This window comes from Hakea prostrata, chromosome 11 (genome assembly GCF_041222555.1).
Source record: "Hakea prostrata isolate BN-2017 chromosome 11, UWA_Hpros_2, whole genome shotgun sequence".
NCBI lineage: Eukaryota > Viridiplantae > Streptophyta > Magnoliopsida > Proteales > Proteaceae > Hakea > Hakea prostrata.
In genome coordinates, this window is record NC_142610.1 from 6215592 (window position 1) to 6230412 (window position 14821).

A 14821-nucleotide genomic window follows, 5' to 3' on the forward strand; every position below is an offset into this window, starting at 1 on the left:
ATCTATGTTTTCTTCACACTTATTAACCACACAGTAGGGGTGGAGTCTGTCTTTAAATACTACAAAAGAGATTAAAGATGGGCCCCTGTAGTGAATCCTATCTTTATTGTGTGATAAAAAAATATGAAGAAAGTACATATTTATACTCTTAACGGATTGAGAATCTAGACTCCAGAAATTTGGATTCAAACTTCCTTCACTCCCCCATCCCATGGAAGCAACATCTCTAGGTGTTATGAACAAGATAGGTTCGGGTATATGTCTGGGTTCTCACCCGGTCTATATGGCAAACATGCCCGGCTTATTGGTCAGGAGGTTGACATATTGGTCCAATGCCCCAAGGAATGCCACGTCCATGCTGGTATGAATAAGAAAATGAATATGCACAGTGAAAGAAATCTTCCATCGAGGGATTTATTCATGGAGACAACCGAGCGAGTACGCGAGATCTTGCTAAAGGTAAAAAAGGTATCTTGTGTAATATTAATAAGGGCTCGCACCCAAACGTAAGGGGGGGGGGGACTCTTTCTCAATTTTCTCTAAGTAAGCTTGGCTTGGAGCCTTCGTCTGATCCCCGACTAACTTAATCATCGGAGGCTGCTTCTCGGCATCCTAGCTAGCCCGCGCTTGACATTTTTTTTGCAAGATCAAGTACTTGGTCGGGATGTGGGTCAGACGCAACACTAGTTAAAACTAAACACTCATTCAACATAATTAAATTGAAAACTTACAATTATTCAGGAATCTTGCGTACCTTTACACCAAGAAATACCTCATTTCTTTTGATAACTTTAGCATGTTAAAAAGAAGGAAGAGATAAATTATTGATATCCCTTTTACTAAAGCTTAATTATTAATAAAACTATGTTCTTGATGAAATTATTATTGCCTTCTCTCGCTTTTATTGGTGTTAAGGCGCTACTAAGGTTGGGTGTGCAACATCTATTTTACCTCTAGCTAGAATTAAAAAGCTAAATGATATATTTAGAAAAACCATATGAAATACTGATTTTGCGCTTATATTCTAGTCATTTTAGATTTCAAAGAATAGTACCATACCATGGTGACATAAAAGTTAAAAAAATAATAACAGACTCAGACTTATTTTAGAGTTTTGAAAAAATACAAAATGTCACATCACTAATGTCAAGTAAAATCCAAGGTTGGATTAGTAATTTTCAAAATTACAGTGGATAAGATAGTAATTAAGCTATAATGGGGCATTGCTAATTATCCTAATTATTTTCTTCTTTTGGTAAAAAATTATCTTAAAAATCAAACCTTACACAGGATGACTTTATGTCTTTAGGTCCCTATGCAATCACTTGTTCATTTTCAAACCCACCATAAATCACAAATTTTCAGAAACATCCACAGTTTAAGATCCTTGTGTGCTTGGGTTCTGCATCAACATGTCCTCCACAATCTCTTGCCATTTAGTGCAAGTGCACCTGCACGCTGCCCATCCCAACAGAAAACTCTCTGAAATTGGAATCATCAAATTTCATTTTGCAAAAGACCAAGCATTGCTTGAAAATTTCATGGAAGTTTTCTTTTCAATTGTTCATATGCTTAATTTCAATGTTTAGCATGAGATCTACTAAAATGACAAAAGAAAAGTTCAATTCAGAGAAGGCCAAAAACAAAGAGCGTTTGTCCAAAATCTGCATTGCTACCCAGCCAGGAAAATTGCAGTTTAATGAGTTTATCAGTGGAAGTGTGAAAGACAACTGAAGCTTGAACAAGGAGAGATGGCTACTAAAGCCTCTCAAGTGTGTGGGAAAATTTTGGCTTTGTATCTGAGCTCAAATATTTTGATTTCCAGGTGTAGAGTATATATATTCAATTTATTTATCGAGGGAAACTCAAATCAACAGAAATTCTTGTCTTATCTACAGGTAATCCAGTTTCCTCTTCAAACAAACTCCTAACAAACTATAAGTTTATATAGTTATAGAATTTACCATCATTAATACCAAATACTTGGTTAGATGGTTATATAACAAGGTTTAGCTAATCGTTGCCTCTCTTCGTTGGAAGCTTGTTATTTTCAGAAGATCACCAAATTTTCTCATTAAGGCCTTCTTTTTTCTTTGTCCATTTCTATCATGATCAAAATCATCAAGATGGCTCCCCTCAAGATTATCAAGATCTTCAGAGTTTATCGTTTCTGTATCATCAGTGAACGATGAAGATGCTCTGCAGTGATGTGCAATTGGCACTGGTGAGTCCACGTCGAATATTGATCCCTTGAGTGTCTCATCTATTTCAGACTGTGCAGCTGAATCCTTGCATCTACTTGAAACTCTTATATCCTCAAGATCAACATGGAGAACTTTGGCCGGGTTCTTACCTTCTCTATTCTCTTTGTTCTTGAATGCCTCTGGCTCCTTCAACTCTGCAACCAAACCTGCTGGTTTAGGGGAAGGTATTGGTGGTGGTGTTGCTGGAGTTGCTGGAGGTGGTGTTGCTGGCATTGATGATGCTGTTGTTGTTGATGTCGCCGACACTGAAAGCAGCCTCTTCAACTCTCTGATGTTCTCAAGAGCTGCAGCTTCATTGATTCTAAGGCGTTCATTTTCTCGGGTAAGGTCCTGTGAAGTACTGTCCTTCTCAGCAAGGCTATCCTTAAGCTGGTAATTCTCAACTTGGGCAATAGTTGCAGCTTCCTTTGCAGCATTAGCCTCATTGAGGGCTTGTTTGAGTATATCTCGCAACTTGTATGCCTCTTCCCTCGATGACCTAGTCGTATGCTCAGCCTGTCTTATTGCTTCTAACAACCTCTTGTTCTCTTGTTTTGCATCAAGGCACTCCTCCTCAGCTCTTCTTATACAGCTGATAAACCCAAGCTCTTTCGCATTCCATGCCACGTTTAATTCCTCAGTCTCTAATTTCAGTCTCTCGAATTCATCTTTAATTCTTTTATTTTCCTTCCTTGCTCCAGTTAAGAGCACTACATATTTCTCCTCTGTGCTTTTAAGCATCTGTCTCAAGTGTTCAACCTGTTCCTTTGCAGAATTGCTAACAGATTCACTTGAGAGGAGTTTCTCCTTCATCAAGTTGGACTCCATTAACACTTCTTTAAGAGTTAATGCTAGGTCATCCATGGCCTTCCTGCTCTTTGCTTCTGCATCCGTGGTGGCCTTCAATTCAGTTTTAAGCCTGTCCATCTCCTGGGTCAAACTCTGGAATTTTGACAGTGCTTGTGCTTCTCCTTCCTGGGCACAGGACAAATGCTCTTTCAAGGATTCAAGCTCATACTTAAGTGCCTGTATGGTTTCTTCTATGGATTGTGAATTAGGATTTGGCGACTCCAAGTAGTGATGAGATACTCTAGGATCTGTACTACTTTGCTCAGATGCCCTTGCCAAGTTCTCAACTTTCTCAGTGAGACTAGTCACCTCTAGCCTAGCTTCTTCAAGCAAATTCCTGGTTTGATCAAGCTGTTCTGTTTGATATGTCAATGAATGAGACATTTTCAATTCTGATTCCTTCGCCTTCTCCATTTCATCCTCTAGCATCTGAAGTTTTGTCTTAGTTTCAGACAAGCAATTCAGCATGTGAGACTCTGACTCTTTTACATTAGAAACCTCTTGTTTTAGCTTTTCTATCAAGGCATCTTTTCCCTCCAACTCTGCAGCTAGGCGTTTAGTCTTTTCCAGTTCAAACCTCATAGCTTCTTTTTCTTCCTCTTTCACAACTAACTGTTCACTTAAATTCACCAATGATTCTTTAACAGAGTTGAGCTCTTGAGAGAGTTCTGATACCCTCTTGGAATTGGCCTCAGCAACATTCCTTGAATCTTTGGCCATTTTAACAGCAGCATCTTTGGCTTCCAAAGCTAATACAAGCTCTTGACAAATGCGATCAATCTCTTCGTCTGCCGGTGAGAGAGCATCCACATGAGCAGCCATGTCCATTTAATGTTGTTTCTGAACTGCCTCAAGCTCAAGTATCTCTTCTGGGCCGAGACAATGCTTGCCTGCTCCAATTCATTAACTGGAGTTTCCTCAGTCTCCAAAAACAATGCTGTAGCCCTTTTTGAGCCAACAGGGCCTACCTCAGCTTAATATTCCCCTGCTCAGCCACCAACTTCAACAAGTTTCTATCTCAACTTCATCTCATCCACTAAAATATTCAAATTACAGAATAAGACAGGAACCCAATCTAAGTTTCATCTTCAATGACAAATTATATCTCAAATCTCGGAGCCCAAAATGCCAATAAGAAAGAAACTCAGTTCGAAATTTAAAAGATACAATCATAAGAAAGAAGAAGGGTGTCAAAACTGGCAATAGCTAGAGAAAATTTATGAAGCCAGATTAACTCCAATAACTAGATACAGGGGAAGCTTACACAGATGAAGAGCGTCTTCATTATTTGTTTTGGAAAACCCACATAAAAAATCAAAAGAAATCATTCAAAAGACCAACGAAGACAACAGAAGCAGTGAGGAATGAAGAACAAATGTATTTAAGTTACCTTTTAAAAGATGAAAAATCTGACGAACGATCCAAGAAACGAAAGGGATGAATCAGTATTCCCTTAGTCTGTTTTTTTCCTGTGAAACTCATAAAACCAGGCGGAGAACAAAATAAGCAGAAAAAAATTCAAGGGATAAAGACGAAACTCAAAGCTCTCCGTCTGTATAAACCTCAAATCTCTATGGCTCTGCTGGAAGATCTCAGAATAGAGAGGAAGATTGTGTTCCTTCCTTATCCAAATACCCATACCCTTTTAACGGCCGAGATCCAAACCCTCTATGTTGTGCCTTGAATTTTTCCTAAAGTTAAAACAAATTTGGTTCATAACCTACCCATTCCATCTTTCTCTCTCAAATCATACTAATTTGGAAAGAAATCTTGCCTTGAATCGCAACAGAAATGTCTTCTCGGAGAATCCAAACCCCCAAAATCTGTTAGCTACAAATTTGGGGATTTTGCAACAGGGTGTCACCATCACCATTTCTTGCAAATAGCCATTTAAATCCTGAATTTCGTTTTGTTCTCAATCCATTCTAATGGATATGCTTATCCATTTAAAGCTTCTTTGGTCGACGGAGGTTCGCCAGAATTTACAGAGGTTGTAATCGATAGCCGGAACATGAGAGATCAAAGCCAGAGGAATGAGCGTAAAAGAATCGAAATGTAAAATGGCGGGAACAACGTCAACTATGGCTAAATTTTCGATCCATTTTTCGAAGGGTAAAATAGGAATTCTATTCCTATTAATTTTAAAAATAATTCTTTTTTTGGGTGAGAATGGTGAACCCAGAAACAAATCAAAACACCCAAAGCTGTATTTGTGTGGATTCATGTTATCAGATCTCACTAACAAGCGCCGTTTCTTGCAAAATTCTTCTGAGCTCTTAAGAGCACTTCATCAGTAACTCATCAATCAGAGAAGATCGAGATTGATGGTCAGGAGCGGTTCTCGGCTGTCTAGTATCTCAGGGCCTCGAGTCTTTCGCTTAAATCAACTCTGATTCGTTGTTGCTCTGAGATTTTCTGTTATTCTCTGTGTTCGCCGAGGGCTCCTGAACAAGACCTTGCCGCCTTCTTCAAAAGGTATGCTTGACAAGCCCTTGTGAATCTGCCTCTTCTCTTGGTGGTGAAGGAGCCTTATTTGGCTTTTGCTATAATTTATACTTCTTTGTTAAAATTGTCTTTGGCTATTTCACTTTCTCAATACCCTCGCTTCTCAATTTTCGATTAACCATCCTATGATAATAATTTACCTAGTTTCTTCTTCATGAAATGTGATATAGCTGATAATCTTTGTTAGCTTAATTCTATTTGTATTTTAAACACTGAAAAGTGATGTGCTAATTTTACCCCAAAAAAAGTGATGTGCTAACATAAACATAAGTTCTCGAGAATGATCTTCTTCCTTATGGTGTGTTAGCAGGGTAACCTTCCTATCGGTGCCCCAGTATTGATTTCAATTTACTTCTCCCTGTACTCTACATGAAATGTCACAAACAGTAAACATTTGTAACTCTCTTATGACTTTCTTTGTGGTGAAAAGTGAAAACCCTTTCTTCTAAAGTCTATTCTTCTTAATTTAGTCAGCATCACATTGCTTATGCAAATCTGTGAATTGATTCTTCAATGCATCAGTTGTTCTTTAGATTGGGATTTTATACATGGTTTTTTTGTTTGTGGTGTATTAATTTGGAATTGGTGTTGGATGATATATCTTGGAACTCATGGTGGTTGTGGAATATGTATGCATTAATGTTGCTTGTCATAGTTGTTTTGAACATTAAACCAGGTATTCAGGTGATGAACCCTCCATTTGTGTGACTATACTGCTGTTTTTTGGTCCCTTATTCTGAAATCTATGCGTTTAAAACCCATACCATCTGTTTGTTGTTTCATATCATTTTGCTTGTTCCGATTGCCTTTTTTATTTGTTAAAAACCCTCGTCATAGATCTTCGCTTTAAGCTAACCATGGTCAGGTCCACCTTTATAAGGCCAGGATTGGAACCAGATTGATTGAATAATTAGTACCAGCCTTCAAAATTAGGGTTGAATTCCTTTATACATCCCTCTTTTTGGCCCAAAGATGGTAGGAAGAAAATTGATAATTTTTTTTGCCACCATTTAAAATTAGTCTGAGCCTGGCAACCATACAATCCTATATTATAGTTGCTGTGAGATTTGATGGCATTATTCTGAGTCTTTTCTGTTCGGATTTGGGAAAAGAAATCTTAACATTTAAGCCTCGTTGTGACGCAGGAGAGCTGATTCCATAACATCCAGAGTGTTCTATAGTTTTTTTTCCTATTGAACTGCAGATGCTGTGAAAAGTTTACTCCATTAAGGATGTGGCACATCCACCTTACCTGGCTGCTGGTGCTTGATTTCTTGGCGATAATATGAAATGATGATACACATCTTCTTCCGAATAAAAGCTGAGATTTAACTGATCCTTGGAAAGTATGACAACACTTAATGCTTTTCAGCCAATTTCAAGTTTCCCAAGCAGGTCTCTATTAATCTTTCCAACAATTTAGATTTTTATTTTTTCTTTTTAACTTGTTCTTTTTCTCAATTGAAACTGCCCTCAATGTCTTTCAGAATTAAAACACTCCTACCGGCAAAGTGTACAAGATCAGATACTCAGAATTGGCATATCTTTTCTTTGGGACTTGGATTCCACAGAGGAGCACAAAACCGTAAGTTTTACAACCACTATCGACACTCCACTCCTATCTTTGCAGCCACAAACACAGGTGATGGTCCACCGTCTATCATTGTCTCTGATGAAAAGATAAATACAAACAATGCCCCCAGCCCCATGCCACAGACCCTTTTAAGCAAATGGTCTCCTCCAAGGTATCTATGGAGGGGATTGTCAGTTCTCATCCTTGCAGGACAGGTTATTGTCAGGATTTTGAAGGGAAGAGTTCATTGGAGGAACACCCTCCAACAGTTGGAGAGAGTTGGGCCAAGATCAGTTGGGGTCTGCCTGTTGACAGCAGCTTTTGTGGGCATGGCTTTTACCATTCAATTTGTCAGAGAATTTACTAGACTAGGGTTAAATAGGTCTGTTGGAGCAGTTTTAGCCCTAGCCTTCTCAAGAGAATTGAGCCCTGTCATCACATCCATTATAGTTGCTGGGCGTATAGGTAGTGCATTTGCTGCAGAATTAGGGACAATGCAGGTCTCTGAGCAAACGGACACCCTGCGGGTACTGGGATCTAATCCTGTGGATTACCTTGTTACCCCAAGGGTGATCGCTACCTGTATTGCTTTGCCAATTTTGACTCTGATGTGTTTCAACATTGGAATGGCTTCCAGTGCTCTCCTGGCTGATGGTGTATATGGGGTTAGTGTCAACATTATATTGGATTCAGCTCAGAGGGCTCTCAAGCCTTGGGATTTAATCAGTGCAATGATCAAGTCGCAGGTATTTGGTGGAATCATTGCTGTTGTGAGTTGTTCATGGGGGGTTACCACCCTGGGAGGTGCAAAAGGTGTTGGTGAGTCCACCACATCAGCAGTGGTGATATCGCTTATTTGTATCTTCATTGCTGATTTTGCACTCTCCTGTTTATTCTTTCAGGGTGCAGGAGACTCACTCAAGAGCATGTAATGGCTTTTAATTTTTCTGTTTCTTACAAAAAGTTTGTGATGTCAAAATGAAACTTTCTGTTCTTAAGTTTTTGTAACGATTGGCTCAAGAATTATGAGGGCTTGAAGTTAATCAGTGGTCAATTTGTATAAAGAAGCAAAGTTTATAAAAACTTCTTTTCTTATTAAATCAAGCTCAATCATCATCTACTTTGTCCTGTATTTTCATAGAATTCTGATCCGTTATCCTCCTTTGTCTTACATATACTTGATGCATTTATTAACAAATCCTAGAATCTAGACTGCTAAATAAGTTAAAAGAAAAGCTCAAATTTGTCAAACTTCCAACTTCTAATGGATGTTTCAAATGATTTCCTGCATGAGTTTCTCTCTTTTTCTTTCATGCTATGATAGCCTTGGCTATGCCCCTTTCAATAGCTTCTCTTGTTTACTGATCAATTCTGATGTTCTTTGACTTACCTGATTCTGAGTGAGTAATATCTTCCTTAAGTGCTGGTTCGGCAAAACAGTGGCTTCTTGTCTGACTCTTATTATTGATTTATGGATTACCTTTAAGCTTCCAAAGCTGATGATTTCTGAAGCTAATATCAAAACAATGAGATCTTCTGAATAATCTAGACGTGTTGCTCATAACTATTAATGAGAGTTGCACATTCCAAGCAGCTAAAGCTATCAAAACAACAGTGTCTTCTGATAAAGAAAAACTACAACTAAATGGAGGAAAGGTTCTGTAATCTCCATAAAAAGGTGAAGAAGAGTAGAAGGGCTACCTCACTGGAACGTTGCCTTTTCCAGCAACTCTCTTTCCGGTGAACATTAGTCTCTACATATTTCCTTAACACCTCTCAACTTCATTTCCTTCTACAACTTTGCTCATAAATGGTCTCTTCATTCTCAAAACCTGAATCATCTTTACCCACTGAAACTTAAGAAATTATTTCTTTAGAGTTTTATTGATTGAAATCCATTCCCCTTTAGTTCTATTAACTAAAACCTTTACATTCATTTTTGTATGTTAGCCCCTTGGATTTACATAGTAGATTAAAAAAATAACCTATTTTAGTTGATCCCATTTAGTTGGAACAAGGCTTATTGTTGTTGTTGTAGCATTAAAAATAGCCTGTTTTACAATGTATATTGGCATCCCAATTACAAGCATCAACCATCATGCAATCCTATGTTGCAAACGTTAGTCATTGGAAAGGCTCCTTGGGAACAGCTGTTGTGATTTAAGGTATACAAAGAGGTGGCAGTTTCAAGTTTAGTAGCATTGTCAAAGTCTTCATTGTAGGGGGCGTGTTGCCGCCAATTAGAGAAGTTCAACTTCAGTGTTGCACATAAATGCATAGTTTTGTGCTGTCTACGGTTGAGATCGAAATCAGCAGGTGATGTGCATTTAATGCACAACATTCAAGTTCATTTCCAAGTAGAGGAGTAGACAGGAGGCTAAGAAGTGACTAGACAGGGATGGAAAAATCTTGATAATCACCAAAGCAGGTAGATGCACCAGAGTGGCAGGGTAGGGATAGGGAGGGGCCGATCAAGAGGGGGGAGGAGAGGTTCGGTGGTGAAAACGGGGAGTTGGGTTGGATCATGGGGGCTGGGTGAGGTTGGTTTCAATTGGATTGGGGAATGATTAGTGGAATATATATATTAGTTTTCTAAGCGGATTTTTTTTTTGGGGGGGGGGGGGGACAATTATTTGATTTATAGGGCTGATTTTAGTACAAATTCTATTTATCCATTAATTCAACATATGCATTTCACATCATATTTTGTAATTTGCTCTTTCTATTGCATCCAAGGGAAGGCAATTGTGGTTGGTTCGCTCTAAGGACATGAACAATGCATATATGATTACTTGACTTATTTCCATTCCATGACTGAGAGAGTATCATTCCTATTTGCATGTTTCTCTTAATATTTATTATTATCAAAAAAAAAGAAAAATTCCTTTTAGCCAAAAAATATTAGTAACACATTTCTTTTTGTATTATTTTTTAAAACAAGATTCATTCCTATTATAAGTTATAACATGAACATGGCAAATTAACTTCTCTATTTTTAGTCTTTTTCTATAGTTAGGTTTGCACTTTACTAGTATCAATACTAATATCGAGTCAGTATTAAATTGTTTGCACACATGGACAAGGGGTAAAAGAGGGAAAGTACCTCTTAATAATAAATAAAAAATTTGGTTGAAAATTTTTTTGGGTACTTTATGAAAAAGAATAATAAAACTTCTCTAGGAACTTAATTAAAACCATAACTACGACTAATGAAAAAAATTATATTTTGGAAAATCAAATTGGAGTCATAATTAAATAGAAAATTGTAACATACATATTTGGTTTAAGATTCAATTCTAGAATAGGCTTGATTTTCAAATACAATTAATTTTAGATTACACTCTCATTGCATAGAGTCAAACGAATCAATTAATACAGAATCCAACCGATATTACAGATCCTCACTCATTGATACATGTCCATGCATCGTTTAGTCCAAAGGTTAGCTCATTGACTCCTTGATTATTTTTTAGGTATATCTATTTTTTTGTTCAAACTAGACCATCTCCTTACTCATTTTGATAATTTTCAGTCAATTTTCACACTTATTCATAAGTATCTATGACACAATATGATACAAAGTGAAATGCCTCTGAAAGCATTCGATCGTACATCATATATATGCAATACTTTCAACATGGCCATGGGAATTATCCCTCTCGAATCTAAGTATAGTGGATGTGCTTCTAGCATAATAGTGGTAGTTGGTAACCTCATAGGTAGAGGTAATAAGTCCAAGGAGGTCTTGGATTCAAAATTTGCCCTAATCATTATGACCAAGAAGGAAGAAGAAGAAGAAGAAGAAGAAGAAGAAGAAGGAGAAGAAGAAAGAAAAGAAAGAAGAAAATAATAATAAAAGGAGAAAATCAAGGGAGTATACCTTATGTCTTGTCGGATGAATTTTCCCGTACAGATTAAATAAAAGCATTTACCCAAAAAAAAAAATGTGTCTCCAACGACAAAGGACATGTTGCTCAAGCTTAATTAGAAAGGGAGTAAGAGGGTTTCCGCTCTGAGTGACGTGTTGTCTTCCTCCTTGTGAGTGGCTGAGATCTTTTCGTTCCCACCTTGTTTCCACATTATTCTCACCGGTCTTCATGTCATCAACCAGAGACCTTGTTCCATTCACCCATTCACTGAATAACATCCCACCATCCACTAGAACCTCCCCGACGACGTCCTTTTCTTTTGAAGGTGAAGCTGCCGATTCGATGAGGATGTCTGTTACGGGTTAACGTAACGATTCATAGACAGTAAGGAGCTCCAACCACCATTTATTTGAAGTATGAAAAGCTTCCCATCTACTGCTATTTTAGCAGTCTCATCGAGCATGAGAAACAAGATGCACCATGAAATTTGAAGAAGTGAAGAATCATGCAAACACGCACGCATGTAACCCAAGAGGAGGGTGTAAAGATGGCCCTGTAGCATGGTGTAATTCAGAGTTATGTGGTAAAATTCCAGATGAAAGGTTGACTAGGCAAGCAACTACCTTCTTATCAGAAATAGGGGAAGAGGAGGTGACGCCGACTACTGGCGAAGAAGCAACTAGTAGCAGCGGGAAGAGAAGCAATATCGATCCGACAAAAGTAGGTGTACAGATTCCTAGATATGCACAAAGCCCCACCTCTGATCACCTCCAACAAAATGTCAATGATAAAGTATGCAGCAAGACAACTCATCAACTCAGAATCTTTGTCATGCAGCCATATGGTGAATCCCCTATTTGAAAATCCCATGTAGAGAGAAATGGAGATAGAACAAAGTGAGGTTTTCATGAATCATCTGGCAAGAACTTTTTAGGTACACAACCGAGACATTCCTATTTCATATCAAACCTGACCACAACCACTGCCACCTACCCACCTACCTAGCCCTCATACAAGACTTTCTATGCATGAATCCTGAACACTCATTTGCTTTACAATTCCTTATGAAACATCTGTCACAATGCACGTTATCTCAAGTAGAGTCACAATACCCGTTGAACCTTCCATCCCAATCATGTGGTCCCATCTTTGAACGTAGTCAACCACAAAGTCAAACCTGAGCTTTATCTGCCATCTTCGTCTTCCCCAAGCAACCTGAACCCAATAAATCTAGTAAACCCCAGCCATTAATTCAAGTTAACCCAATTTCATATGCACCCTCTCACTCCAACGTGAAAGGTCCCTATCGATCTCCGATGGGATCACCTCCAACAGAAGAAATTTGAAGTCTTAGGCAATAAATAGAAATGTGTTAACTGCTGTGGAGACCCAACCAAAAAAGGTGGTAAAACTCAAGAGAGCTAGAGGAAATAAAAATGGGCAGAATGCAAGCTCGTTTAATGAAGTTGGGGGAATTGGGACTGATCATGAAGAGCATTTTTTATTGAATCGACCCATGATGACTAGGGTGAATCAATCCCACGGGGAATCATGAAAATGATTAGCTAGAATTGCCAAAGGTGTGGGGAGCTCCAAGGCGATTTGGGCTTTAGGAAATCTCTCCAAGCTTGATGATCCATAAGTATTATTTTTATCAAAAACAAAAAGTCAAGATAGGAAGATCTCAAAGATATGGAGGAAGCTAAATTTTCATGATCATTTTACTATGGAGGCTCATGGAAAGTTAGGAGGATTGGCCATTTTATGGGCCAACCGTATTAATGTGAAGATTTTGAGGGCAAATGATAAATTAATTGATGTGGAGATCATGGCTAAATAGAACACCTTCTTCATGACATGTGCATACGGCGATCCTCGAAAGACCAAAGGCAAAAAGTATGGGATATGTTGATTGGTATTGGGGAGCACAGATCGGATCCATGGTTGTGTATTGGTGATTTTAACTTAATCCTTGGGGGGCATGAGAAGACTTGAGGTAATCACAAGGGTGTAAAGGATATCCAGCAGTTCTAAGACATGTTGTTTAGGTGTGGTCTCCTTGATTTGGGGACTAAGGAGCCTACCTTTACCTGGAGCATATTGAAGGGGAGAGAGGTCTTGAAGAAAGCGCTAATATGGATTGTGGGAAATGGAGCAAAGATTAACATTTGGGAAGACAGTTGGATCCCCTCGATTCAAGGTTATAGAGTTCATACTCCAAAACCCGTGGGGAGCAACATTCGATGGGTGGCCGATCTTATTGATTTTTGTTGGGATTTTATAATTATTAATTTAATTATATACCCAAAGGCAATATTGGAAACTCACTATTAGGGCGATTACAAAATATAGGTTATATATTTGTAACCACCGTATCACTTGGGTGATTACATTATTCGTGCGTAAGTTTTCCAGAAAAGAGGTGGCTCCCATCTCTCTCTCCCTCTCTTCTAGAAACATAGGAAAGGAGTTCATTGCTTTAGATCTCCTAACCATCCTTTCCACATAGCATTTGGGTTGTGGAACTTGTTCCATTTCCTAGTGATTGTGGAATCACCCCGGTGGAGCTTTGGTGGAGGAACGACGACGTGGATCTAGTTTACTTCCGCTGCAAGATATTCTATATGTAGGAAAGCGAATCCAAGGAAGGAACTTTCCCCTATCAGTTATGGAATTGAAAATTATATGGAGTATTACCAACAATTTTGATAATCACTCTTGGAAGAGAGCTACCTTGGAGCAAATCTTTAGTTCGGAGGTTGTGGAGATTATCTTAAAAATTAAGATTAGTCTCACACTTCAAGAAGACAAAATGATTTGGGGTGGTGATAAAATGGGGGTCTTTTCAGTGAAGTCGGCATACTACCTTCTTTCGAATGAAAAGGATGTCAAGTCTAGTAGGGCTACATTTAGTTCGAGGATTCATGATTGGAAGCTCATCAAGTCACAGGTATAGAAGAAGATTTGGGGTAGTAAATGCCTCCCGAAACTGAAGTCCTTCATGTGGAGAGCCTTGGCCCAAGATACTGCTATTGGAGAAAATTTAGTGAAGAAACATATGCAAATTGATCCGTGTTGCAAGCGGGGTGTGGGTGTGGAAATGAGACCATGGACCACATTCTTCTTGAGTATCTCTTTGCAAAAGTAGTGTGGTTCAGATGCAAACTGTCTTACCATAACCAAGATTTGAAAGTAAGCCAACTGATTGAACAATGGAAAAAAATCAAGTTCTTGACAAAGGAGGAAGCAGAGGCGTTTAGTTTGGTAATGTTCATATGCTGGAATCTCTAGATCTCTAGAAATGAATTAATTTTTAGAAATGTCTCTTGGACCCTTGAAGAGATCATTGTTAAAGCCAAAAGAGGACATGCCGAATTTTGGAGCTCTCTCATCTCGAATTTGGAGCATTAGGGGGTTAGTAAGGAGGAAGATTAGAAATCACCTCTAGTTGCCTGGCTGAAACTAAATACAGACTTCTCTTGGGATGAAGAAACAAGGCTCGGAGGTGTGGGTGCAATTGTGCGAGACAATCTAGGCCGAATCATTAGGGCCTATACGGAGCAAGTGGCTTGTGACTATATGTTGGAGGGCGAGATGTGGGCTCTTTGGTTAGGTCTGGAAGAATTGGTTCATTCGGGCTTCTCAAATGTTATAATGGAAGTCGACGGTGAAGAGTTGGTGAATATCATTAATGGGCCTGCATACGAGGATCCCTTCATGGTTTCCCCTTTGTTAAGTGACATTAGAGTTTTTATTGGTGGGACTGATTCTTAATTCTTATG

General features: G+C 38.6%; 1 protein-coding gene across 3 annotated transcripts; it reads left to right on the plus strand.

Annotated features, from left to right (window-relative positions):
- The first annotated feature begins 5260 nt into the window (after positions 1-5260).
- Positions 5261-8634, plus strand: ABCI14 (trigalactosyldiacylglycerol 1). Of its 3 annotated transcripts, none has more exons than XM_089140888.1 (3): positions 5261-5567; positions 6743-6992; positions 7085-8629. In XM_089140888.1, exons 2-3 carry the CDS (start codon positions 6946-6948, stop codon positions 8100-8102), a joined length of 1065 nt encoding a protein of 354 aa, XP_088997014.1. In that variant the 5' UTR covers positions 5261-5567; positions 6743-6945; the 3' UTR covers positions 8103-8629. The 3 variants fall into 3 exon arrangements, with proteins under 3 accessions (XP_088997014.1, XP_088997015.1, XP_088997017.1); XM_089140889.1 differs by having other exon boundaries at positions 6802-6992; XM_089140891.1 differs by lacking the exon at positions 5261-5567 and having other exon boundaries at positions 6943-6992; positions 7085-8634.
- Positions 8635-14821: the final 6187 nt, after the last annotated feature.

Coding starts and splice junctions, on each gene's coding strand:
- ABCI14 (XM_089140888.1), top strand. CDS start 6,946: ATGACAACACTTAATGCTTTTCAGCCAATTTCAAGTTTCCCAAGCAG. Junction 6,993..7,084: donor ATTTCAAGTTTCCCAAGCAG/GTCTCTATTAAT, acceptor AATGTCTTTCAG/AATTAAAACACTCCTACCGG.